Source organism: Mchenga conophoros, linkage group LG11 (genome assembly GCF_057382185.1).
Source record: "Mchenga conophoros isolate Kocher_MC1m ecotype Shallow Benthic linkage group LG11, M_conophoros_male_GT1.1, whole genome shotgun sequence".
Taxonomy (NCBI): Eukaryota; Metazoa; Chordata; class Actinopteri; order Cichliformes; family Cichlidae; genus Mchenga; species Mchenga conophoros.
Genome location: NC_140536.1, coordinates 11,937,571 through 11,965,509, shown reverse-complemented (window position 1 = coordinate 11,965,509; position 27,939 = coordinate 11,937,571). Strand labels below are relative to the sequence as shown.

The following is a 27,939-nucleotide window of genomic DNA, read 5'->3' as shown; positions in this document are numbered from 1 at the left end:
TATGTTTCACATTATATTTTGATAGAATTGTTGGTCATAGCTTATTTAACTAGACTCCTTATCATCACATTAATTGATCCTCAGCTCTTTGCGTATATTATATATTATGTGGCATCTATAATGGAAGAGGGTTATTTCAAACAAATAAAAAGGGAATAAAACAAGATTAAGCCAATAGAAAATACTGTTTACTAACCCGAAAGCTCTCCAGAGTTTGCAGTACCCATCTCTGAGGCCTGGTCTCCAAGGGTGGAAGCTGGTGGAGAATCTCCATATCCCGGGGTGCTGGGCCAGCTGGGAGAACCTGACTCTGGGTCACTGGTGGAGCCCCATCGCTCATCTCTTGCGCTTCTTTCCTTGTCTCCAACAGAGGCCCTGCCTCCATCCTTCCTGTGAACCCGCTGGTGGACGATCATCTGGTGACGGCTGCGGAACACCTTGCCACACTCAAAGCACTCGTTGGACTTGCAGGAAGAAGCTTGCGACTGGGATGGGCGCCTTCTGTCCTGACGAGACGAAGGCCGGTACTCGGAATCACTGAGGCTGTCTGGTGTCCGGTCCCCTGAAGAGGTGTGGCTTCCCAAACCGGAGCTGCTGCGTCTACCCGAACTGCGTTTCTCTTGACCTTGCAGGACATAACGGCTGCTCTCCTTTTCAAAAACCACAGCAGCACCGGCTAGGGCTTCCTCTCCGATACTTCCTGCCCCGCAAGAGGCCTTGTAACTAGACTCTACCGGCTCCACAACCCTTCCTTTAGTGGCTAACTGCCAGGCCTGGTAACTGCAAACTGGATCTAGCTCTGGGATTCTTTGACCTATTATCTTTTCCTCACTTTCCTCCTCTTCATCCTGGTTCTTTCCCTCAAAAGGCTGGAGGTTTAAGTAGTCAAGGAAACGTTTCTTAGCAGCTGGGGAGTCCTCATCATCATCGGGCCTCCCTTGGCTCGGGGACTTCCTGCTATAGCCGAGACTGTGAACTTTATCGTGGGCTCTTAGGCTCTCTCTGTTGTGAAACAGGTTTCCACATTTGGAGCACATTTGGTAGACAGAAGTAACGGAGCCGGTAACAATATCAGGATCCTGGGCTACATCATTGATGGTGGCTGGATGCTCAGTTGACTCTGCTTTTGACCGTGACCTAGATTTGGTGTTGTGTGTTTTCATGTGAGATTTGAGAAACCACGCTTCGCGGAAACGTCTCCCACAGATGCGACAGCAGTGATCCAGGATCCCCGCGTGTTTCTTCATATGTGACTTCAAGAACCAGGACTGGGAGAAGACCTGACCACAAGTCTCACAAGGGAAGGTCCCGTCACTCTGGGGCTGGATGACGTCAGCTTCGGTCGCAGCCTCCTCCTTGACAGCGGTCTCCTCTTCTGTGTCTGCTGTTATGTGGACCTTCTCAATGTGGCTGAGGAGCTGGTCTTCCCGCTGGGCCTCGTAGCCGCACAAACGGCAACAGTAAGGCCGCTGCTCAGTGACGGACTTTTCCCTTTTCATGCTCCTCACAGGGACTTTCCTACGGGTTTCCTCACCGCCATCCCCATTTATCATCCGGTTACAGGCAGAGCTGCTCTTGGTTGGGCTGGTGCCTCCATCGAGACCCTCTGAAACCCTCATCTCCTCCTCCTCAGCAGCACCATCTTCATCCTCATTGGAGTGGTGGCTAGACAGCGTGCCCAGCTTGTGACTGCGAATGTGGACTTTGAGGTTGCCCTTCTGCGAGGCTCTGTGGTCACAGTAGGGGCATTTGTAAGGGCGCGCACCCGTGTGGCGTCTCATATGCTGCGACAAAGAGCTAAGGAAAGGAAAGCTGCGTCCACAGATGTTGCAGTTGTAACTCCCAGGAGTTTTGTCGTCCTCGGCCTCCATCTCATTTTTAGGGTTGGCTTTGTCTACGCTCAACTTCTCCTTCTGACCTCCTGACTGAGTCTCCATTACGTCCACACTGTCTCTGGGATTCATGGTATGAATTAAACTACCCTGTCTAGGTGGCCTTTCATAAGCTCAAAAAGTATTTATAACTACTGCTATCTGCAGCTGTACATCTAGAGATGTCTGATGCGTCCTTGTTGGCACGTTGAAAACACTATCTGCCTTCAATCATTCGATCAGGCTACTAATATAGCAGCTGAAGTCTAGTCACTGGATGCCACGCAATATAGCCATCCTCGGTGACTCAAATCACAAACAGCTACTTGTCATTTGCTCTCTCAGGGTCGAAAAGGTCGGCATATAATAACTGAGATTTAAACAATCTCTTTGTCAAAATAATGTGAAAGTTTCACGCAGTTTCATGTCATTGTGTCGGTGGAGTGGCATGTCTGAAGGTCTCTGCCTCAGAGGTGGTCATTCGCTACTCTTCTGGTCTTCATTGTACTGCCAAACGGCGAGCGTTCTTTAAGCGGGGACCCACACGTATACTATCCACCTGTGAATAAAAATGAGAAAGGCATGTTAGTTCAGCTGCAGCGCATCATTTCAAGAAGACTTTTAGTTTTCTAAATCCACCTCAACAAGCCACTGTAGTGGCTGTGTACACAGCCATAGATGTATATGCCACATCCGGGCTTATCAGATGCAAGGATCTCGGGGTCTGACATATTCTTATTAAAAAAAACAAAAAAAAACAACCTTTATCCTGCTTGTTGGAGTTCCGATGGAAGAAATGTTAAAACGAAGCAACGAGGAATAACATTTGATATGTTGTTTATGATTTGTTACTTTGTGCTGACTTAATTATAAAGTCACTAACCTAACAAAGCTACACACGCTTGTGTAAGGTAAAGAAAGATGTCTTTGCATCTTTTACTATGATGTAGCCCTAACGTATAATTGTCTGTGTGTTAAATCTGCTTCATAACCATCACGTGCGTCCCTGAATTGTACCTCCAAAGCCATGTAAAGCTGCACAGCCCTGCGCAAATGGACTTGTTTTGTACATAGACTCCCAACAGATAAAGTCAGCAGTCACTGACAGCACTGCTGAGAAAAAGACACAATGAGCCAAATGACTCATCCATAGCTCTCATTTCAAGTCACACTTTAAAATGATGGACTAATTGTCACTTTTTGCAGCAGAACATTTAAAAAAAAAAAAAAAAAAAAAAGCAGCTGCAGAATCTTCCTTTTGAAGGTTTCATAATAGAACTATTACAGTTACTATCAACCTACAGTAAGCATTTTGGTATGAATATTTTATCATGAATGCAGTTCCATTCTCATAATAGCAATGTTTACAAGTTTAGCAAGTATAATGTATTCATATACATACCATAGTATGTATGGCTACCCTATTCAAAAAGCAGCTTCCTAACCTTTCTTGGACCTCAAAGCTCACTGTGGTGATAAGCACTTGACCTTCTTGCCCACTGAACAGTCTGACAAAAATGTACAGGGTTTAGGTGTGTGTTCGTGTGTGTGTGTGTGCGCGTGTGTGTCTATAGGACACTGTGAGTCTGTATCTTGCACTGTTCGCTGCCACTATGCACGTGGATGTGTGTGCAGTGATTGTGCACGAGTCGGGTGGGGATGTGGGTGGGAGGAGAGCGTGGGGGCTCTGACACAATGGCTGAGTCGACACTTTACACAATCGGGGTTGGAGTTGGGTGGGGGTTGTGCTGGAGGAGTGGTGGTGGTGGTGGTGGGGGGTCGCTTTCACATCAGCAACATCAGCAGTGCCACCATATTCCCTCCCCACAGTGGCCTCATGCACCCGTCTCAACTGATTCTATCACATGACAGGGATCTTAAGTACACAACAGGAAGTGGCTCTTCAGACAGTTTGCTTTGCTCTATTTCTCGACTGGAGTTGAATGGGGTCAGAGAGAGAGTCAAACAGAAAGAGATAGATAAGAGAGAGCGATGAGACAAACAGAAACTTCCGTGTTGACTGCATACACAGTATTTCCATGAACAGGTGAAATACTGATTTTCTTAAACTGTTTGTGTCTACGACATTTCTTTATACCAATAATCCCGAAAATCCAGGCCTAACCTGAATTAGCCATAGTGTACCCTGAATACTGTTCAAAGTGCCTACTTTTCACCATATTGACGTTTTTCCTCATGGGCTGTCCCACTCTTTCACAATACTGATTAAAGGTCATTCACATCTTTATTCTTTTCTAACCGTCAGCTCATTAAAACATCAATGCATAAGGTAGCCCTGTTGATTTAAAACAAGGAAACATTTTCCTTTATAAAACCGGACATATCACATAAGTTACTATCACAAAACTCTCAAGCATGAAAAGATTTCCATGGGAAACCTGCCTGAAAGCATGAACTATGTGAAATCTGACTGACAACATTATTACAGGCTTATACATAAAGTCTCAGAACCCGTGAGCTGAGTTACTGCCGAGCTCTAATTATAAGTGGATAATTGATCATAATCATAAGAGTATAAGGTGGTGGAGGAGGAAAGTTAGCACCAGAACAATCATGTGTCTTAAATTCTTGCACTGAAAATGACTACCCTGCACCAAAGCTATCTATCTCTCAAGAATGATTTATGCTATTGAAATCAGCCTCAGTAGGCTACCATGCTTCCTCTGGGCGAGCTTAGTCTGCTAAGATTTATAGTGAAGACGTACCATTGCTGCCATAAGTGGAGCTGTGCCTCACATTACCCTGAAATAAAGTACTGTATCAGATCGAGACAACTGTCTAAACATAATACAGTTAATCATAATTTATTTCTGTTTAACTGAAAACTGTCAACCTGTAAAAGCATACACAGTGTTAAGGGCATGGCTTTGTGGATGGCAGTGACATGCATAACCCAAATGCAGGCGATTAAATATGGTAAATGGCCTGCATTTGTATAGCGCTTTACTTAGTCCCTAAGGACCCCAAAGCGCTTTACACTACATTCAGTCATTCACCCATTCACACACTGGCAATGGCAAGCTACATTGTAGCCACAGCTGCCCTGGGGCGCACTGACAGAGGCGAGGCTGCCGGCGCCACCGGGCCCTCTGACCACCACCAGTAGGCAAACACTGGGTTAGTATCTTGCCCAAGGATATTTGGCATGCAGCCAGGAGGCAGCCTGGGATCGAACCACCGACCTTCTGATTAGTGGCTGACCTGCTCTGCCACCTGAGCTACAGCCACCCCAAATATGACCTTTGTGGTCCTTTTCAAAGTTTTTGCTTATCAATTTAAAAAGATCTCAGTATGTAAGGCTCCAGGCAAACAGGCCTAGATAGTGGTCGGCAACCTTTTGGCAAACACCAGTTAACAAAAGGTTGTACTATACTGAAAACCCTCCGTGCAATTGCTTTGGTTGCTAGCAAGTTGCTATGGTCACCAACCGTTTGCAAGGAAAAACGGACTAGTCTGCAATCAGTTGGAAGCTACTTTCCAAATGAGAAATAAAATTGTGAAAAGTCCATGCGCAAAAGTTGTTCCTTTTGAAACGTGCGGGACGCAGCGTTAAAGCACAACTTTTATTTGAAGTCAAATGTTCTCTGTTTCAGGTTTGAATAGCAATTTTTCACCTTTTGCTATGCTCACTTGCAAGGAGTTTGCCACCGTCCATGCAAACTGCAGCAATTTGATGGAAACAAAAGCAACTCCAAGGTTTTTGGTGTCACACCCTCTTTGATACTGATTTTAGCTGGTGACAGACAGCAGCTGGTCAAAAGGTACACATTTTTTCCTAGCAAACGGAGGTTGACAGGGGGTTGCTGACAGGTCTCTAGGCCTGTGTGACTGAGGCCTATTGGATGCACTGGGCTTTGATGTCGTGTCGTGGATTTGCATAGAATTGATACAAGAGTTTGTCAGTTTATGAATGAATTACTAATGAAATCCTCATCTGTCTAAACTGCACTCTGTTTTTAGTGGCAACAAATGCTAACATGCTAATACAAAGAAAACTAGATAACAATAGACCTGCTCAATATTTCAATGCCATTTTAAGAATTTCAGCGCACTGCACTAAATTTAGTGTCACAGAGCCGCTAGCATAGCTGCTGATTTAGATCAGAAGCATTAGAAGTATCACTGTATGTAGAATAATTACTACTGTAAGTTCATGATCTGCATTTCATCTGTGCAGCCTCCTGAAAGAGCACCACAGTTTGCTGCTGTAATTGCTAAGCCCTTATTATTTTTTAACACCATGACCCATGGCGCAGTGTTTAATTTATGTAGCTATCTTAGAGAAGATATTCATAAACTGTTATATGAGCCAAATATTATCACGAGAAGACTCCAGTTGTCACTGTAACAGACAGAAATTCAAGTGATGAGGGACAATAAGGAAAACAAAGCCATCTACCCACAGCCATTTATCCACCTCAGTTTCCCCTCAATCTGTTCCATCTGCTCTCTGTCTCCAGCCTAATGTTACTCATTAGTACTTAGTAGTTTTTTCCAGTTCTGGCGCTAAAAACAGAGGATAATGATCTTATTTGCTATTAAATGGCCTTGCTGACTGGGGGTCAAGAGGGTTGGGAGGGGTTGAGACTATTCAACTGTAAGCCTGTCATCCACCAGACAAGCACATGTGCCAATTGAAATGTAATGAGATTAACCACCAGAAGGGAAACAATGCAGGCTTGTCGCCATAGAGGCTAAAGGATGAAGAAAAAAAAAAAAGACAAATTGGCTTAAGGAGAGAGAAACAGTCCAGGAGAGACAGAGAAAATGACCAATCATCAAAGTCATCAAAAACAAAAAGAGATAGAAGCTCTACTAAAGATCACCGTGGCACAATAAATGGATAGGAGTTTTTCTCTGAGACACGGAGCCCATTCCACTTTGTGACTGCCATTGACATCCTCCAGCTAATTAACCTCGTGCACAGTAAGAGGGGAGGAATTAATAGGACTGGAGATGGTGAGAGCACATAGCTGGAAAATGATCCTAGTTTACTGTGTTTAGTTCAGCTACTTCGTAACTGGAGTGTTTAACCTTTTTTTGGTTACTTGCAGGAAACAGATCGCCCTCAAACACAATGATCAGTCTAAACCCAGTTGGCAAAACTGCCACTCAGATATCAGACATGCCATTAACGGACACTTAAGCCTCCTTTGAGTCTCACACACTCAGCTGATAATGACTGCTGCATCAAATAAGAAGAAAAAAAAAACAATCCTTTTCCTGTCTTCCTTCCTGACACGTTCACCTCAGCTGATCTGCCTTCTGAACGCCAAACCCTAGCAGTTGTAAACCGGTAAGAGGAGGAAATCCGTTCTCATTTTCCCAACCCTGCGCAACCTTTACAGAGCAGCTTGGCTCGTTTTTTGGGGGGTTTTTTTGTTTCTGGATCTTCCGGGGTTCACATCTGGAGAGAATCTCAAAAAACAAAAAACAAAAACTGTGTCAAACTGTGCAAGCAGAGGATCTGTTTACAGATTTGTTTTCACACAGCAGTGCCGTCGCAAAGGCAGACGTAAAAACCAAGCTTCATCCATTTAGATCCACCACTGGTAGCAAGGCAAGCACAATTTATTTAAGAGTACCAGCTGCAACAGCACCCTCTAGAGGCTGTATATTCTGCCTGCAGAGAACATGTGAGTAAAAGGCATGCTCCCATTTAGCTGCACAGTTTTTGCAACCGTTTGCTCGCCCTCGCCGTTTTGCTCTTTTGTGACAGAAAATGCCACCATTCTGCCTCCATCACAGCAGTCGCCTCAGAGGCGTCCACGGCACAAATCTCCCATACCCGGGTTTGAGGAGATTGGCTTTCATAACGCAGTCAGTCACTCACGCTGTCACCTTATCACTGGTAACGACTCTAGGTCATTCTCATGTGGGACATCCTTCAGCAGAGATGGGATCTGTTTCCCTCCCACACAGCAGCACAGAGATCAGCATTTGAGGTTATGAAAAAAAAATAGACAGAGGGGGAGAAAAATAAAGAGTGGACCTTCTGTTAAAATAAACACACACACACACACACACACACAAATACATGCAGGGGGAACTGTGGAATCAACAAGCAAAACAGAGGGGTCTTTTAATGTCCCATACACACACACATCTTTTGAACGTCCGTATATGCACAATGTTGGCTTTTACTACTGTTTCATACAGGCAGCATTGATAGCTTAACAGCACATACAGAAAGGGCTCTCTCTCACACACACACACACACACACACACACACACACACACACACACACACACACGCACGCACGCACACAGCTTCAGGAAGCATAACATACAGGGAGCACTTTACAAATAAACTTACTATCCTCTATACAGTTGCTCATAAAGTGGAGACATTCAATGCTCAGAGTGGGACAGAGGCGATGGAGTCTTAAACACTCACACACACACACACGCAGTGTATTCTCAGACCAATCAATAATCCATTATGAACAAACTGCTCTTCACCTCCCACCCAGCTCTAAACTGGCAGACAAAGAGGTCTGCTGTATGTGCCACGATGAAGAGAGAGAAATAGACCACAGCCGGATAGGCATCTCTAACACACACCTACAGGATGTTCACAAAAAAAAAAAAAAGAAACACACACACACACACTCACACAGAGTTCTGGCATTTTTAGGGTAAAAATGCCGTAGCTGGGAAAAAAAACAAACAAAAAAAGAATCAACTTTTTGTGGTTCACAGATCAGTCTCTGCTCCAGTTGCTGTTAAGTACTATTTATTGACTTACATGCCATATACCAAAAATCCTGTCAGCAGCTGTGAGAAGGAAACACACATAAAACTTTCTTTCTTCACTCTAGAAAAAAAAACATGTTGTGTCAGTAAAATATGTTCAGAATTGTGTACATTATTCCTGCACTGCTAAGAAATGTATGTCATCATCCCTGCAACATTTTTCACATATCTCCACCATAAACCAAAAATATGCTTGTGTGTGTGTGTGTGTGTGTGTGTGTGTGTGTGTGTGTGTGTGTGTGTGTGTGTGTGTGTGTGTGTGTGTGTGTGTGAGAAAGTTAGACAGGAGATTGACTTCCTTTAGAGATGAACTGCAGATGGATGTGGTCCAGATGTGGGTTCAAGACTTTTAGTCCCATTTTGTGCTGGATTCTTCCTGGTAATGCTAGCTGCGATACCCACAAATGACTAGTTTTAAATGACTTGTTTTGATTCTGGCTCAGACTGTCTGTACCCACTCATGCCTGATTCTTCTGATTGTGTATTTAACAAATTAAACATAGTCTAATGACAAGATCTGACCTCCTCCATTTTGCCATCCTGCACCCCACCCCTAAAGAATTTGGTGTTCTCTGAACGAGGTCTGGCAGAGTTTGACTGACTCCAAACTGAATCCCACTTAGGGCTAATCTATAACCAGATCTCTGACCAATCAGGGTCCGGTGTGGGCTGAGTGATATTATAGTTTTCCCTCTCTTCCTTCTCTTGTCAGAGCAGGTCATTCTCATAAGCAGGAAGAGCAGTGGGGGGTTTTGTGGCATTGTTGGGGTCTCCAATTCCCATCCTATCCCTGGTCCCATCCCTACGCCCCCCACCCATCCCTTAAACCCAGCCAGAACAATAGAGGGGGTCCATGCTGTCTGTCTCTCCTCAAGCCGCCACCCCCCCTTCTCTGATAAATAGACTGAGAAGGGATCCTGTCTGCCTACTCTATTTGCGTGAGAAGGGCCTTTTGGACAGAAAGATCCCACTGGGTCTCTGTTTATGTATGTGCACTTTTGTGTGTGTGTGTGTGTGTGTGTGTGTGTGTGTGTGCGTGCTTAGGAAGTGGCAGGTGTTTGGGTCAGTACTGTCATGTTACATTTTAGTGACCCACCCATGCTTGTGGGATTACTGGACGGGTCAGGAAAAAGAAGAGTGCAGTTCTCAGGCCCACACACTAACCAAACACACTGCAATGGAGGCTTTTGTCTTTCAGTACGATTCACTGTGGCTGCAACTGCAATCAAAAGAGACACCTGTTTTTTTAATTTATTTATTTATTATTAATATTTTGGGGTTTCTTGTGTATCACATGAAAATGGATAAAGGCCAGTACTTTTGTCCCCCCTGCCAAGAATTGTGAGAACACTACATTTTCCATTGTTTGATACCTGCTCCCACAAGTATAAAGCCAACAAGCGCTGCCTGCTCTTATGGACCCAACCATCTTCTGCTTCCTCTGTGTGTGTGTATAAGTGTGTGCATATTTCCCTCCCCCTCCTTCTCAAACTCTGCCTGTTTTTCTCACACCGCTCGTTAACCCCTGGGTGCTCCTGCCCACAGTGCCCCCCTCAACACACACACACACACACACACCGTCTCTAGCCCTCTCCTAAACCACAGCAGCATTCCTCACACACATACACAAACTAGGATCTACTGTCACCATGCAGCGCAGACTAAACCATCATAACCCTCGCGTAAATTACCTCCAAGTTCAAAAACGAGCAGACACGTTTCTTGCGAAAGACAAGACTTCTTGTGCAAGACTGCGTTTTTTAATCGTTGGTTCCTAAGCCACTAAACCTAACTTTAACCCCGAGCCCAACATTAATCTAACCACAACCCCTAAATCCAAGTCTTAATCCTAAAGCACTGGAGTGGATGTAAGGATGATTAGAATGTCCTTATATAAGGGGATCTTTTTTGATTTTCCCTTACATGGAAAGACATTTAGGGCCACTCAAGCAGAACCGTTCTGCACACAAAAACAAACAAGTCATTTAGAGAGTCGCAGCAGTGTTTGATCAAAGATAAGACGTTTCATTCTTTACTGCTCGGATCTGTGTGAAAGGCCGCAAATGCAACTCGTTTATATGCTTTGTCTCAGGGTAAAACTGAAGGCATTAGGGTTGGGAGAAAGATGAAGAAGCACAGTGGCGAAGGCACTATAGCCACTCGTGCAGTAGAGTTAAATTGAAACTTCTCCATCTCTTTTAACCCCACTCCCTACTGTCCACTCTCCCTGCCTTCTTCATCCTCTTCCTCTGCACTCTCCTCAGTCTCGCCCGCAGCCCCGCGCGACCTCTGCAATCTCTCTGAAGTGTAATTAGACCAGCGACCTCAAAGTTGGCCACCAGTCTTCCACCCTGTCACACTTTCTGATGTAACCCTTTTATTTTGTGGCTTGCTGAGGCGAGATAGTCAGGCGGTTAGCAAGTTTGCGCACAGGTGCAAACACGTGGAGATGTCGCTTGCACACAATCAACGTGGGAGAGGGATAGAGTAAATTTTGTATTGATCAAGCTGTTGCATACTAATGGGCGTCTCTGAGCCTGCGCTAAGTCGCCCAAACAACAGCACAAAGACCGAGCATCACTGAGACAACAGCCAAGAAGATCTTTTTGTAATCGACTCACAAAAATCACAATTAACTAACTTATTGCTTATTTTACCAGCTAGCTATGGCAATGCGATTTATTAAAGGCCTTGTGTTTATCATGATTCCCCTTGCAGCTTTTTAGAAAGGCTGAAATTTTACTTCAGACTGGAGAGTTTCCACAAACATTATCTCAAATTTCAACATCACCCTCCTCAGCACAGTATTTAAAATGTGTTAGCGTCCAATGTTCTGCTGGAAAACGTAAAAGGTGTCCATGCCGAGGTGTTGCATTAGGTGTCTCTCAGAATATGTGGGGCGGTTTTGTGTGTGTGCTTGAATACAGTTTGTTTGGCTGCTGATTTGCTTGGTTATTTGCTTTTTCGTTACTTGCTGTGCTTTTCTTTTCAAACCTTTACCTTTGGGCAAAATCTGAAGATCACATCCTGCAAGAGTTGTCAAGAGCACATATGAGAACCAAACAGGGCAACAGATCTGTTTTTGAGTCTTTTTGTGTGTGTGTGTGTGTGTGTGTGTGTGTGTGTGTGTGTGTGTGTGTGTGTGTGTGTGTAATACAGGATGGGAGGGTTTCCACAGAAATCTCCTGATGGCTCTACTACAGAAATAGTGTGTGGGCTCAAACAGCCAGTTGTTGTTGTTGTGGGGTGTTCACACACTGAAATAGAGTACAAGCACACACACACACACACACACACACACACACACACACACACACACACACACAATAAACTAACAAAACTCCAAACAAAGTAAACTCAGGGCAAAATTCAATTACTTCCCTTGGAAAAACTGCTACGTAGAATACAAAAAAAGTTTAAAGACATAGTTGTATGTGGATTTGCGAATAAGAGCGTAGAATAAAAGTAATGCCATGCTCACTTTTTTTTGCTTTTGTGGATGGGAGCGTCGCAGGTAATTATTATAGCTATCATATAGCTTGTTTTAATGGTATATGACAAAAATATCAGGCATAATAAAGTCATGGCTAGCTTGCTGAATTAATGCCCACTGACATGGTGCATAACTGTTGTTTCTAACAATGTCAGAGTTACACTATAGTGGAAGTAAGATTCTCAATAATTGCACCAGACTACAGTCTACGCACATTTCACACAGGAACTTCACTTATTTTTGGTCAGTTCAGTTATACAGCTTTGAATGTTAGGTGGTAGGCAAACATAGCAGAGCACACTGGCGTAGCATTTCTATCCATCTGTGTGTGTGTGCGTCAGCTGCTTAAACTTAAAAGTAAATGTAAAGCTGTCAAACAATAATAATATATAGGTAAATATATAACTGATACATTTAAATAACTGAGTAGTCAAATGTGCATGAAAACACTTTGTTGTGTGTACTGCTAAGTTAAAGCTAAGCTACATTAATAACCGAACCCAAGCCCACACAAGTTTCACATTCTTTTGAAACACTTAACCTGTTCCACAGATATGAAGTCACTGCCAGCAGATCATTAGCTTAATTAGCGCTCCTTCTTTTAGCCGATACCTTGAACTTCTGATTGTTTTTGGCCTAGTAGGTAAATGGCACTTCCCCTTTATAAACCCACGAGGACTAAATATTCAAAGACACCGTGAAGAAAACAAGTTCATAAGCATTACTTTCTATAATGAAGATTTCTAATATAGCACACAAAAAAGAAAAAAGCCAGACAAAGACAAAGGTCAGGTAATGATGCCCACATTTGCAGTGTTTAACTTAATTTATCTCTGTGTAAATACCTGTCCAAATTATTAGAGAAAACTAGAGCTTACTGAGTAGTTTCTGATGCACTATTTTTCTAGAGGTACTTATCCTCGCAAACCTCTCAGATGAGGGGGAAACCACTACTTAGCACAGCCATACAAATGTAGAGCTACAACTTGGCCAGTCACCCATTTGCTCACTGAGTAATGATGTAGCTCACACAGAAGTACCTTTAACCTGCATTACATCTGAAGGCCACCAGATGGTGATAGTTGTGATTGCAAAAAGACTTCAGCTCTATAAAAGTCTATGGGGAAACAGATTTCTGACTTAGCCCTCGTAAACATTTTACTGTTTAATTTATGGGCTCAGTTACTCATTTTGGGTCGTATTGGATAAACAATAGAGTCTATTTTGTAATCTATTTTTCAAAATAGAGGATTATCTGTGGTATGAAACCACACTGAAACTCACTGGCTAACAACTGGTCAGAGGTCTTTAACCAAGTAGGTTTAGAGTCAGACCCGCCCCTCCTCATCACATCTGGGGGGTAATTTGGCTCTCAGGATGACAACAATGGAAACGGTCGGGGGTGTTAAAAGGGCACTTCAAAAACAAATAGGTAATGTCACAGCAGTTACAGTCATCTTTTACACAGACTGTGCTACTTGTATTGTTAGTAAACCACAATAATTTAAAGAACAGACATGGTTTGCCATCTTCAAAATGAAAATTTGCAGTAAATAACTGAAAACAAGATTTGTTTTTTTGTTTGTTAACCTGTAAAATTTGAAATTTGAGAAAACATAACAAGTTTAAATTTAGGACTGGTTTGTTTGTTTTTTTGTTTCCATGCTGTAAGAGTGCGTTTAAAAGAACAAAGAGACAATTTGCAGCGACGTAGCAACATTAGCTAGGAAGCTAAACTAAGCAAATTTTCTTAGTTTGGAAGCTAAGCTAATTTGCTGGTGCTAGATTAACATTTACTGCACAGACAAGAGAGGTGTATCAGTATACTTTTCTATTTCTTTCCTAAGCTAACACGTTTTTAGCATACAAAGCAAATGTCTATAAAATCACTGACCTAGAAACATAGTGGGCCTTGGGGGATTATTACAGTGGGAATATGAAAGTGACACCACCGCAAATATAAGATTCCACAAAGTTCACTGAGGTTACTGTAAACTTATTATTGACCATTATGAGGAATATTCCGGGAGTTGTTTATGTGTCCGTGTGTGTGCACGTGTGTGTGTGCACGTGTGTGTGTGCACTGACTGTAACATCTGCCCAGGATTTCATAGCCAAAAATAATTTTGAAAAAAAGAAGCAACAAGCAGGAATTGGGGATGCAAGATGAGAATAACAAACATTGTTAGTCTTTCATGTGGGACAGAGTTTTTCTAAAGAGCGCACTAAAGCTACATGCCATATTTCAGGCTGTGCACAGGCTGACAGGCATTACTGTTAGTGTGAGCTTATGTGGCTAGGTAGTTGTGATTGATGGCTGTATAAAAAGAACTGGAGATCCCATCTGGGTCACGTCTTATCAGGCTGACTGATTCACATTGATGAAATCATGCTGGCTTGTTAACCCGCCCAGTGGAAAAACCCTAAACCAATACAGAGGAAAACAAGGCAGCATCAGAAACAAGAGAGGGAGATAGATGCATGTCAGGGAGAGTAGAAAAGGATGAGCAAATAATGAGAAGGAGGGCAGCAGAGGGAAGATAAGTGGTAAATAGTGATGTAAAGTCATGGCAGGAGATGGATTAGGATAATAAGAGCTGACTGAGAGGAGCGAGAAGGGAAGATGTGGGAGATCGAGGTAGAAAGAGAGAGTGTGAGAGCTGCAGCGTTGGAGCTGCACACTGCAGATGTCCATTTTACAGGCGCATGCAATATTTTTAGGAATTTGGACTGCAAATCACCACTGTCTGTTGAGAAGATTGGTAAGAGAAAAAAAAACTTTTAGCTCATTAGTACTGCATTTTCTCCCTTTTTTTTTTGCTTGTAATCAAATTCTTCAGGAGAGCAGAGTCCAAACACCAATACCAGACATCACAGCGATTATTTGCAGAGTAACCACAGCACAGGAAATTGGCTAGAATGCACTGTCTCTTAACATTCATCCAACAGTCCTACAGAGACAATCTGCTAGTATAGTTACACTGTAACAACCCCCTCCCCTCTTCCTCCAACCAAGCTGTGCAGCTCAAATGTGGATGTGTGCGTGTGAACATGCATGTCTGTTTGTCACGTTTCATATACCTGCATGAGCTCTTAAACACAGGAAATTTTCTTACTTTGTTTTGATATATTTTACTTGAAAAATATTAAATCAAACAGGCAACAACAACAACAAATCTCCCACTACAGATTTCTAATGTTTGTACATAACAGTGAAAAAAGAGATCTAAATCTGCTACTATATATACTGATGGAACATCTGTCTTCAGAGGTTTAACTGAACAAGCTTGTTTCAAAGAAGCAGCAGCCAAAAGTCACATTTGACAAGTTTTCTTGCAAAACATGACAAAAAAAGGAAGATGAACAACACCTGCGTAGGTGACACACAAAAACTCCAAAACATGAAAAACCTGTGAATGACTAAGTAAATTACATCCAAGACACTTCAAGTGTTTCTAACAGATGAATATACATATGACAAAACAGGGAGGAAAACACTCCATATGCATCTAAATCAGCCCACAATGTCAGTTTATTTTCCCTCCAGATGCAGGTGGGCCTAAGAAAACCAGATCACTTCATTCTACTGGCAAACAAGCAGAATTATGCAAGCTGCCTGTTTGCAATAAAACTCCATGCCACAACCTGATCTGCACCAGTTGCACTGTTTACATAGTAGTGGGTTTACCATATTGACATGTAGAAGCAAGCAGAACGTATACTGGCATGAACGTCAGGCTGCCACCCTGTCTAGTAATAGGTTATGTGATAACAAATAAGTTAATGATAACAAATTGCTGTATTCAAGTATCTTGTACATGCAGTGTATGAGTTTGTGAAACTATAACAAAATCTCTAATACTTCTGAAACACTAGGTTTTCAGACTTTTTGAACAACAGTTTTAGTAATGAAATAATTTTTGTAGTTCTTATATTTTCCTGTTATTTATTATTGCTAAATAAAAACTGAAGCTTTCAGTAGAAAAATCATTCAGTGGTACTTTTCATTTGTAAGGTCTGTAGTATACAATATTAAATTCCTTGAGGTGATAGCTGCTGGGCATCAGCGCTATATTATTAAAACAGTTGAATTGTATATATTTAGCACCTCACTGACTGATGATAAACATGGTTTATCATAGTACTTTGATTCAGATTGAAACATGATGGCAACAAAGGTATATAACAACTATAAAGAGTAGCCTACTTGCCCACATAACCTTTGCTCTGTACAATCACACACAGTTCCATCATTAAGTTAGCTTGACATCTCTAGTTTGTAGAAATACCTTTTTTGGCTAACGTTTGTGTTCCAAGATAAACTCTACACAATGACTTTCCATTAACTTTTATTGACGTTCGAGTATTTATTGAGATAATACTTTCATGAGCATAACCTGTACTAAATGTGATTTTCATTGAGCACCAAATTTTAATTTGTTAGCAAATGTAAACATGTTAAGATGCTAAATCTGGAAGGTTAGCATGTGTTACCTCTTTTAAAAATCACAAAGAGCATGCTGTTACTCTAGCTATTGATATGCTACCATGCTTCTGGTAGCTTACCTCAAAGCAACTTTGGGGCTAATTATGGCCTCAAAGAGTAATAGTGTGTTTAGACTCTTTCAGAGTCAGGCTTTGCCTTTTTCTTTAGCTGTCACAGTGTGTTCATGGAGCTACAGTAGTCTACAACAGACTTTATGAAGTTAATGAGCAGTGTTGGGTAAGTTACTTTAAATTAGTAACTTAGTTACATTACTAGTTACTTCTATCAAAAGTAACTCAGTTACCTCAAGTTATTCGTTACTTTCAAAGTAACTAGTTACTAGGGAAATTAACTTTGGTTTTATTCAGAATTCTCTTATTAATGTGTTGGTTCCCTAACTGGATACCAGCAAGGATGCCAGTCTTCTAGCTTACATGTTAGTGCTATCCTGCCACAAATGCACTGTGTCACCTAATGGCCTGAACCTAAAATGTCAGTGTAGTAGTGTGAGTGCAAGTTAATGATGAAATGAATGAAACTAAATTAGAAATGAACAATGTTTGTTTTTGTGTCTCACTTTTTATCTGTCTGTTTTAATCTATTTCTATTGTTTCAAACCTCTATAAATGCAAACACATAATTTTGGGGTTGGTGCAACAGTGTTATAAATCTAATCTTTGTACGTAGTATCACTAGGAAGAAGCAGTGGATAACAAAACACGACATAAACTTTTGAAAGGTATATTTATTTTTATCATTGAAATGGGTAGAAAGTATACTTTTAGCAGTGCCAACACTAAACTGTACCTCAGACCATTTAGGAGCTGTAGGTATCAAAATAGTGCAAATAATTTAGTGCAAAAATGGTTCAACATAAACACAGTGAGGTTTGTCCATTCTTTGTAAACTTAACTGAAAACAGCTGAACTGCACCAACTGGAGACCTCATGTTCAGTAATGGCGGGCAAACTTAAAAGTATTTTCAGCCTCACAAAGAAAAATAAAATAATAAATATTTTTAGCCACATAAATAGTCAATATTTAACCAAAATAATATTTCCTCCAGTCAGGTCATGTAGATAAATAAAATATGATGGTAGATTTAGTGCTTCAGTGGTCTAAGATTCTAGCCTACGTCACAGCGTCACGTGCACTTTTTATGTCCAACACGGAAACTGCAGTCGTGGTGCTTTCGATTGTACTCGGAACTCGGAAATTCTGCCTTCCGAGTAGGAAGATGTAGGTAACTCCAGACTGCAGATGAGCTGCATATGTGTTTAATAGTAATTTGTTTTTGTAGAGGGCTAGCAAAACAACCGTTTTTGAGGGCGTCGCCATATTGGAACCCCGACTTCTCTGACGAGGCTAACCAGAACGCCGTTTACTCGAGTGTGACATCATTCCCAGGTCCGTGTTTCAATTTCTGAGGTAAGTCGAACGCAACACACGAAGTAACGAATAACGACCCTATCTAAATCCCAGAAACGATAAACGCGTTCCTGATTTTGGCATAATAACTAGTTACCGTGCTCGTTACCACAATAATAACGCAGTTACTGTAACGCGTTACCTAATAACGCATTAGTCCCTACACTGCTAATGAGTTAGTTTATCATTCAATTCTGGACAGAACATATTGTTCCTGAAATATTATGTCTGGTGCACCAGTGGTTAAGGCATACCACACAACCACAATGGCCATGGTTCAATTCATGATCAGAGAAACTTTGTAGGATCTTTTAACTCACTGTGTTCCATACCTTTCTATTGTGTTAACTTTTTTAAAAATGTAAGATGAAAAACCTCCTGAAGGTCAAGTCAAACTGTAGAAAAAAAGGCTGTCTGGCAGCTTTGCCTGTGCTCGATCTCGATGAACTCTTTAACTTCCAGGAGATATCTGACTGAATTTGAATTAAGTTTTGTCTATCGCACCAAGATGACTGTATATTATATTAAAGAAAAACTCTAAGACAACGAAGGGTTAGAGTTATGTGCTTAGCCATAACCATTCAAGTTATGTAGTTGTAGCAATCTACCCATCAAGTCTTCTTTTCAGTGAACAATCAATTTTGTATTCTGATAATGAAAGTCTGAGAAAAAGCCCAAATTCTTAATTGTAGCAGCTTGACGCAGCTCACCACTTAATGTTGAGTCATTAAATTGGACAGGCAGCTGAGGATAATATAGGAGAAGGCAAATATTGCATCAAACAGTGATGTTTGCACAGCTTTCCCTAAAGAGATCAGAAACCTCCAGTGGGAGCTGCTTGCATTACCCAGGCCATTTAAACCAGGCAACCAGCCACCTAACCACTGCTAAAAAGCAACAGCTCACACATGAAGTGAGGGACAGAGGATTGAGGATTACACACAGTCCCCCTCTCCAAACCGCACCAGTGGACAACTTTACACAACACATTGTACTGACTGAAGATGGCAGGATGGGTTACTAAAAATGGACACAGCTAACTTCTAATAAGAAACATAAACACATGGAGGCAGACACAAAGTCTGCTGATAAACCTGCATTTGCAATAATATCAATTCAAGATAAGCAGGGCTCTACCATACAAAAAGGAAAAAAAAAATATGGCACTGTCATAGCAACAAATATAGTTTAGGATCATATATGTGGTCGTACACGTGGACAATAATGTGGAAGCATTGGAAAGAGTCAGGGCAAGAGACTAAGAAAACTAGTTGCTTATATTTCCAGTGTGATGCAGCCTAATTAATTACGTATTTATTGTAGAATTAACCAATACCTCATGCACTGAACTGATCTAATAAGGCAGTCTAAATTAGTTCCACACATTTAGTAGCAGCACTTGTTTTAAGCTGCCCATAACAATTCCATTGACGTTTGAAAATAGAAACAGAAGTTCTAAATTTGAACTTAAATTTGGCCCAAACTGATTTTTTTTGCTCATACAAGTACTCTAATTCACCCACACAGCTCCGTAAAACCTCCTCCTTAGTTCTACCTCTCATGGCACAGAGCTTGCTGCCCAGATACTTAAATCTGAGTACACCACCTGCTTCTGGGACACAAACCAAATTTAAAAAAAATCAATATGCATTTAAAGGAGTCATATCAGTATATGTACAGCAGTAAGCCAGTACGACATTACAGATAGCACAACTATAGCAGTGGTTTAAGGGGGAATTTACATCTCACAGTGGTCTCAGTATGATTCAGTGTAAAGTAATGCATTTACTGCATTAAAATGTTTTGGGAGTTTTTTGACCCACTTCCAGATTCTAGTTTCTAGACGAGTCCTGACCATGAGGAGTTCTGACCTTGAGTCTCCTGTTTCTGTGTTTGAGATTATGCCCGAGATTATGACTCTGTATATGGGTCAGATTTTTTGTATGATTTATTAAGGTCTTATTTTCAAGGGAAGCCCGCCTTTTGTGACCATCCTTAAGACTATTAATTAGGTGATTTTGTACAGTTGGTCAGGTATAATCCGATGGGATTAGCGGCTACGCTCTTTAAATAGAGGTCTGCAGCCAGGGATTAGATGATCGCAGCCAGTTGTATTTAAGGGCAACAGATTTTCATCTCCTCGGTTTTAGTTTTAGGGTAAAAGAGCAGAAACGGCCACTGCGCTGTTTGTTGCTATGTGCAGCATTTAAACGTGCAAATATTGAAATGAAAATCTGGGGTATTTGCTCTGCTGGCCTCATTTCTTTTTAGCAGGGAGTTTGTTAATAAATCTTTGCTATTGGGATGGGATTAGCTGGCATGGTCTAGGGCTGGGGAGGGCAGTACCAGGGGCCCTTTTACCTTCCTCCCTTCAACCATCCTCCTCACATCTGGATACAATGTAGGAACAGGGCACTGAGGCCAGGCAGATAGCTAAAGGGAGGCTGTCTGTGTGCTGAGGGATTCTTTACAAAGCGTCAAGAGTGTTGTTGCATCTGCTGCTAGTAGCTGTGGATGTTGGGGTGTTAGGGTTGTGTGTTGTGGATGGGGGGTGGGGGGAAAGGTGGGGAGGGGGTGCTAAAAAGCTCCCTATCTTTGGTCTCTTCTTTCCTGTGTAGTTGACTGCAAGGCCCGGAGCAACAGACGAACAGAGAGACAGCTGGGAACAGAGGTAAAAAGCAGACAGCAACCAGGAAACACAATGGGAGACCAAAAACAGGTTTCTGTTCTTAACAGGCTAAATGCACTGGATATGATGCTGTCAAAGATTAAATACAGTTATAACTGTGATATTACTAAATGAATACTAAAAATGAAAACCACTGAAGCTGCAGATTTTTTTAATCTACACAAAGTTTTTCCCAAATTTTCACACAAAGGCAACTTTGCCACCGACTGTCCAGAATGATGTGTGTGATGTTAGTAGGAGGTAATGTTGCCTCCAGCTAATAGCCTCAAACACTCAAGCAGGCTCAGTAGCTGATTAAGTCAGATCACTTCTTTCAATTTTCATACATCCATTTCTTTCTTTCTTTTTCATATTGTCAGATTTGTAGTCTTTAGTCCCAACTGATGCTAACTCAAGTGGCAGCACCTGAGGATATTTGTTAGACTTCTCATTGTTCCCTTGGGAGACAAAAAAAAAATCTTTTAGTAACTTTTTTTCCTCTTGAAAGCGAACTTTACTTTTAATATTACATAATAGTTTGATCTAAGAAATAGACAAACATAGGCAAAGAGCTCAACTAGTCTCTACATCTTCAGCTGGTCTCACTTGAAAGAGCACACAATGCAACGTATGTCACTCCCAGTCATAACAACGCTTCAGTATTTGTGCTACTTCTGACTGCAAACTATAACCTACCAGCCATATGGAACAGACACAGAAAGATAAAAAAAAGTTAAAGTGATAAGGTTGTTTTCCCTTCTCCTTCCATGTACAGGAGAATCCTCGAGAGCAGATCACAGACACGCACATGGCCTCCAATCTGCATCCAGATTGATTTCATCACGCATGCATGCTTGCAATTCACCTGGATGTCTGAGCCACACTGAGATTTCGGGTGAGCTGGCTAGTCTTTGGGCGACCCTCTTCCCCCTCACCTCTGTCCTCAGTGAACCTGACGCCTGCTTGACCCAGAGCACCTCCTGGTCCTACTTCCTCAGTGCCTCAGAGATGATGTAATCACTGTTCTATGACTGTCCCTCTTCTCCAAGAGGGCTTTAATTTTGCTATAGTTGAATAGATAGTGGTCTCAGAGTAAATATTACCCAAATTTGGATGTTTTTCTGTTTTTGTTTCTTTGCTCTTTCTTGTTATTCATTCTATTGATTCATTTTGAGAAAAAGTAAAACATGAACATTTGGGGAGTTTGTTACAGCAATTGTTGTATTTTTATGTTATATTCCCTCAGCAGGAGGCGGTTCCTCATCCATTATGATCAGCATTTGTTTGTTTGTTTTTTGTTTTTGTTTTTTTAAACAGAGTAAAGTCCATCTTTCCATCTATAACCCCCACAACCCGCACGCACACACATACAAACACAACTCACTAGAAAACATCGTGGCAAGGTTAGGCTGACATCAGTGGCTAACGATCAGTTCCTCTGTGGGCTGAATGATTAGCTGCAGTAGCCTGGAGACATTTCCAGCTTGTTTCCCTAAGTTAGTCAGACATGTAACATCACTGGCCTTCAATCTGGACTAACTACATCCACTCCTCTTCCATTTTCTCTCTGATTCTGTGTCCCCCCTCCCCCCCAAAAAGACTTCTTCTAACTAATAGACGTTGCTAGCAATGTAGTAGTAAATATGGGGCACTTAAGATGGATCAAGTCAAGTGGAGAAGTAGACAGCAGACTTTAAAGTGTGTTGTATTTAAAGTTTTTTTTATATATAAGAATGGAGCGACAACAGTAGTTAATGAGGTGTGTGTGTGTGTAGGGACAGTGTGGCAAGAAGTAAAACAATTACTTTTAAAGTGGTTATTCATAACTTCCTCTTTTTTTATGTTTGCATTTTTAGTTCCCATAAGTGGCATTTTCTTTGTCTGTGCTGCCCAAGTGGAAGTCACCTATTCTTAACTTCTTCCCTGCATATAAGTTTTTTTGGACTGTGGTGAATTTTCCAAAGAAATCAAGCCTTAAAAAAATCTGAACCTGTACATGTAAGCAATGGGGTTCTTAAAAATTTCTGTAGGCACTTGCATCCCCATTTAGTGTGTTTATTAGACGGCAGGGAATGGGTATGTTAAAAAATGAACCTCTCTTCTTAGGAATGGGTTCACCCAACCCCCCACCCACCCTTAATGCCCTCTGGGCTGCTGTGAGTTTGGATTAAGTTTGGGTGCTGCGTCCCCTCCCTGCCGAGCCCTGTGAAACACACACAGATACCTACATGCTAAGTGACTGTGTCGTCTTGGTTTATCAAACCTTAAAAAAGGACAGACATAAAAACCAGGCCAGGCAAGGTAGAAAGAATGCAGAGATGGAGATATTTCAAAATATTCTTCAACTGATGTATGCTTACGCACAAAAGAATATTCTATAACGAGACACATATTTCAATGTAAAGTAAGTAATAAATCAGCAGTAAATGGTGTTTATGTAGCCAAATTGAAGGTCTCACTTCTTAAATTTCCTTTGTATAGCTATCTAATTAGACCGTGTATGTGAGTGGTGTGCAGGATATGTGTGTGTGTTTGTGTAAAGCAGCAGATCAATAAGGGCAGTCTACTACAGTGACATCTGGGCTGGACAAAGACTGCCGTTCCTCTCCTCTTCTCGCTCTCTCTGAATCCCCAATCATAGCCACGTGGTCCTCTGGGCTGTTTCTCTCAGCTAAGCTTATTTCTCTTCTTTAATCCAGCAGCAATCACAGCAACGATGCCAAGCTTCGGTTCATGGACGCAGGCAGAAATCTATTAACTATGATCACTATGTCAGCTCAAACCTGATAAGTGCCGCTAATGAATCCAGCGCAGTCAGCTCAGCGCTACGTTGCTCCTGGTTGTTATTTCATTGTATCGTCAATAATGCGTAAGGCGGAAAATCAACATGAGTGACGGTGATGGACAATGTGGCTTGTAATGTGGCAAAGGAGCTTGTGTTTGAACTGAAGCAAGAGTCAGATTTTCTGCAAAAACTCTCCAACACATCCCACTCTTTGTAACTGAAGAAATCTATGCACTGACAAGACTCTGCAACACTGCTTGCATCCCTACAGGCCCAACCCTGCTGTGAGCGTCGTCCGCTAATAAATGGCGGCACTGATAAATGGAGTCGATATCCAACACTGATCATCAGATCATCAGCCACTCAGCGGGGCCCACCCCTGATTTCAGTGATGGTCCCAGCCTACTCACAGCTGGTGAAAATATTATTTATTAGGGCAACTAGTAGGAGTATCAGCAATAGCGCTAATCAGACCAGGCAAACTGTCAGTGGTGGAAAACTGCAAAAATACTGGCACACACCTACACGTGTCAAAAAGGTACAATGTAGCGCAAATGTATGACACACTGGTTTAGCAGTCGATATAACAGTCCGACTGTTATATCTTTTTCTATTTAATATCTGGTTCATCCTGCGCGAGTCCTGTAGAGGTTTGGGTTCGCTAATTGAAGTTTTTAACAAGTTTTGCCTCAAGAGCAGAAGGCTAATGTTAGCATGTAGAGTTAGCATGGCTGCTAGAAAAAGAGAAGAGAAAACTTTGCCATGCTTTGTAAATGGCATGCATTTGGCTCTTGTATCAGGGCAACCAGGCTTATTAGACACACAACACACATAGCTCAGGTATGGAGATGATGTTTTAAAAATGTTTGTTTGCTAGGTTTAGTAGGATGAGCTGCCATATTTAGCTAAGGCTGCCAGCAGCAATTGCAAATGCCTGCTAACATTATTTTAGTGTACTTTCTATTTTGCACTACAAAGTATGGAAATATAGGATTTGTATTAAATTTTAAAAGCTCAAATTGACCTGTTTCAGGGGGGTGTTGTACTAATTTAGTTATTTTATTCTATTTGTTTGTTTTTTCTTTTTACCAAGAACCAAAGATCCAGCTCTTACCATCAGGTATAAAAAGCACATGCAAATACACACACGGGTTACGCTGTTGATTTCATTATTTAAAATGGAAACAAACGTATGTGTTCTTGGGGAGCTTATACCTAAGAAGAAAAGAGTAAACATATAAAAATAGATACTTTATATATAACCTGAGTAAAAAAATAAATAAATACATTGCAGTAAGAGGAACCCCTCACACTAACTACTCCTAACATCACTAAAATACTTTGGAAATGAGCAATCTCTCAATGACTAAAAATGCTACCTTGTGTCACAAACAGTTTCCATTAGACTCTCAGTGGATGTGTGCAAATGACAGTATTAAAATGTCATGAAAAATGTGGAATTTAGTTGAAAATCATTACTGTAGGTTGCACCTACACCCACCTAAACCAGCTTCAGCTAGTTTATGAAGGGAACTGTGCTCTGCCATTATTGTATCAGTAACCCTAGTAAGGATAGATATAAAGTAAGCTGTGCCAGATGTACTCTATATAAATGTGCACACTGGGTTTTTCTGGGTTTCTTTCTGGAAAAAAAAAAATCTATATATGGCTTTCAAAGGGAAGTTATTCACTCCTATTAGGGCTTGCTGTCTCAGAGGGGTTTTCCACCACTGCATTAGTAAACTTTAGGTGGGAAAAAGTGAATCCTTCCCAAGTCTGAAGATCACACTTTGCTGAATGGATGCGTACTTAATTTAAAAAAAAAAAAAAAAAAAACAAAAAAAAAAAACACACCATTGTCTTTCTCTCCCCACCCCAACACTATGAGTAGATGACTAAAATGGCCTGTGCCTAAATCCCCTCCCTACCCCCCACCAGCTCTAACCCCTTAACCCCTCTCCTATCTTAATCCCCTGATTACTACATCATTTTATTTGGGTCTAATTTAGACAGATATCTGTCTTCACAGTTTAGTACCTGGACAATGCTGCTTGGCTTGGCACAGACTGTATTGATCCATACGGGAGGGGGTAGAGGGTGCAGGTGCAATTGGAATAAAGGGATTAACTGCACACCTGTTATCAAAAGTTTTAAGAAAACTGTGGGCACCACAGGAACAGAAGTTAGTAGAGAGGACAAAACATCCACTGGAAATGTGTAGGATGACAGCAAATGCAAAATTCCTTCTGATTATCCTAAGCAGTAAGCAATACGTTTCCCACGGAGGGCTCATTTATAATTTAATCCAGGAGCTTGGTGTTTCTAGGCTAACACAGAGAGACTGCCCTTTCAGAGTGGAAACCCCCACCATGTAGCAGGGAATCAATGCCATCACCAGAGAATAGACACTAGACCCCGTATTAAAATGATGTGGCTGTGGAGCACCAGTAAAAAGACAATAAATTGTTTGATTTTTTTCCTCTTCCATTTCTGATTCATACCAGAAAATTGTTTTTGCGTTCATCATTGCCCATCTCCAATCCAACTTCAGCATGTCACAAAGTTACTTAACCATGTAAAGGCAGATGCGTACATGTTTGCTTTCATGTAAAAAGCGCTGATATGATCTAAAACATAACAAGGAAGAGCTGAGAGAGGGAAAGGGGGGGGGGGGGGCAGCAGGGCACACGGAATGACTTCAGACTATATGCCTCTGCACAAAAACATATCTGTCCTCTGATTTGATTACTTTTTTTCCTTTCATATCAATTATAGTTTCAAACCACACAACATTACCACGAACGGTTGGGACAGAGATGAGAAAGTACGGTCAAAGCAGGGTAGTAATTACAGTGGAAAATGGACTGAATGGATCGGATTTACGAATTGTGTATGCAGGACAACACAATTAGCCAGCTTTGGAACCATTCTCTGTGAATTCAGCAAGGTCTTAGATACCACCAACAGAGAATGCTCACACCCCAGTATTACAGGGAAAAAGGATTTTTACAAAGGTCTTTACTAAAAGATTTAGACACTTAAGCCATTGCCATTTTCTGAAAAAGATACTAACAGGGATTATTATTGTTGTTTTAAATCTGTGCACCCTGCTTATGAAGAGGAACATTCATGTTTCTTGCCGACTCTTTTTTTTTTTTTTTACTTCCCATCAGTTCATAAGAAAAATATACACTTTTTTTAGCCAATGATTTGCTCTTTACACTGACTATTTATGAAGTTTTTCTCTTAAGGTCTATGCTGGAAATGACTCAATGAGAGCATCAACAATGAAGTGGAACAATAAAGCTCGAGGCCAGACAGACAAAACACTGAGCTAAAAAGTCACAATAGATCATGCACATTATATCACTACAAGCAGAACTTTCCCACTGAACATTATCAGTTCATCCTTTCTTAATGTCTATATCCTAGAGCAGCTTTAATACTGATTGTTGAGCAAGAGACAGTTAGGCAAATCATAAGTTTTACCCCATGTCCAGTTCTGAAAATCGACTATAAACAAGAGTCTGTATAGTGTTTAACCCCCCTCCAGTGTGGTGAAGGTAAATGACTCTGTACATGGTGAAAAGGCACAAGGCAGTAATGAGTAATGAAAACAGCCGAGTTAGTGCTGCCATTCAGTAAAGGGCCTGCTGCTGTGGAATGTGAGGCGCCATTCATTCACATGGGTTAAAAATGCATTTCTGCCACCACAAAGCCCTGCCTTGTCCTCATTGTTTCTCGCCACACCAATAAAACACTTCTACACTCTGAAGGGACAATACAAACCCCCACTCCAAAAAAAAAAAAAAAAAAAAAAAATTAAATTGCTAATTTTACTCCCACAGATACAGGAAGAACAGGAGGGGAGGAGTTAGGGGCTGGATGAACTTTACAAATTAAAAAAAAAGTGTCAGGGTAAGATAAAAAGTCAAGGTATGGCTCAGAGTTTGATCTTGATAAGCACAGGGATGGAAAACTGAGTGCACAAACTACGTGCGACAGACAGGCAGTTCTACTGAAGATATACGCAGCACTTCTTCGGTTTATGCAAAGACACGCAGGTGGAAGGCAATCAAACACAAAGGCTTCACTCGAGCCATGCATAAGCTCTCCGGGGACTTGTTTGTGAATGTGAGGCATCTGTGCTTTCCAAAAAGTTCTCAACTCCCTGAACATGACTTACATTTGTATTAGTCAAGTGATGAACCGTCATAATTCACATTTAAACACAGGTCATGTTCCTCTTTCACTCTGCTGCGATGGTCAACAAGTGACGTCACTGCTTATTTACTTCTATGACATAACCTTCTAAGAAAAAATAATACCCCCAACGCTGAACTCGTCAGCTAATCCTGTTTACAGCTTTTCCTTCACTCTTGGATTAAGAAAAGGAAAAAAACTAAACAAACAAAAAAAAATCAATTAAAC

At 41.4% G+C, this 27,939-nt stretch overlaps 1 protein-coding gene and 1 long non-coding RNA gene across 6 annotated transcripts in view; one reads left to right on the top strand and one right to left on the bottom strand.

The window, feature by feature from the left end:
* Window positions 1–27,939, bottom strand: part of LOC146563675 (zinc finger protein 516-like) — a 49,991-nt gene that overhangs the window by 17,958 nt on the left and 4,094 nt on the right. For all 5 annotated transcript variants that reach the window (XM_085290916.1, XM_085290917.1, XM_085290915.1 and 2 more), the window contains exon 2: window positions 197–2,430. In XM_085290916.1, the coding sequence (XP_085147042.1) occupies window positions 197–1,964 (1,768 nt within the window). In that variant the 5' untranslated portion in view covers window positions 1,965–2,430. The remainder of the gene's footprint in view (window positions 1–196; window positions 2,431–27,939) is intronic.
* On the top strand, window positions 17,933–22,453 carry LOC146563676 (uncharacterized). The gene is made up of 3 exons (XR_014894345.1): window positions 17,933–18,055; window positions 20,674–20,726; window positions 21,499–22,453. It is a non-coding gene; the product is annotated as an uncharacterized LOC146563676 (long non-coding RNA).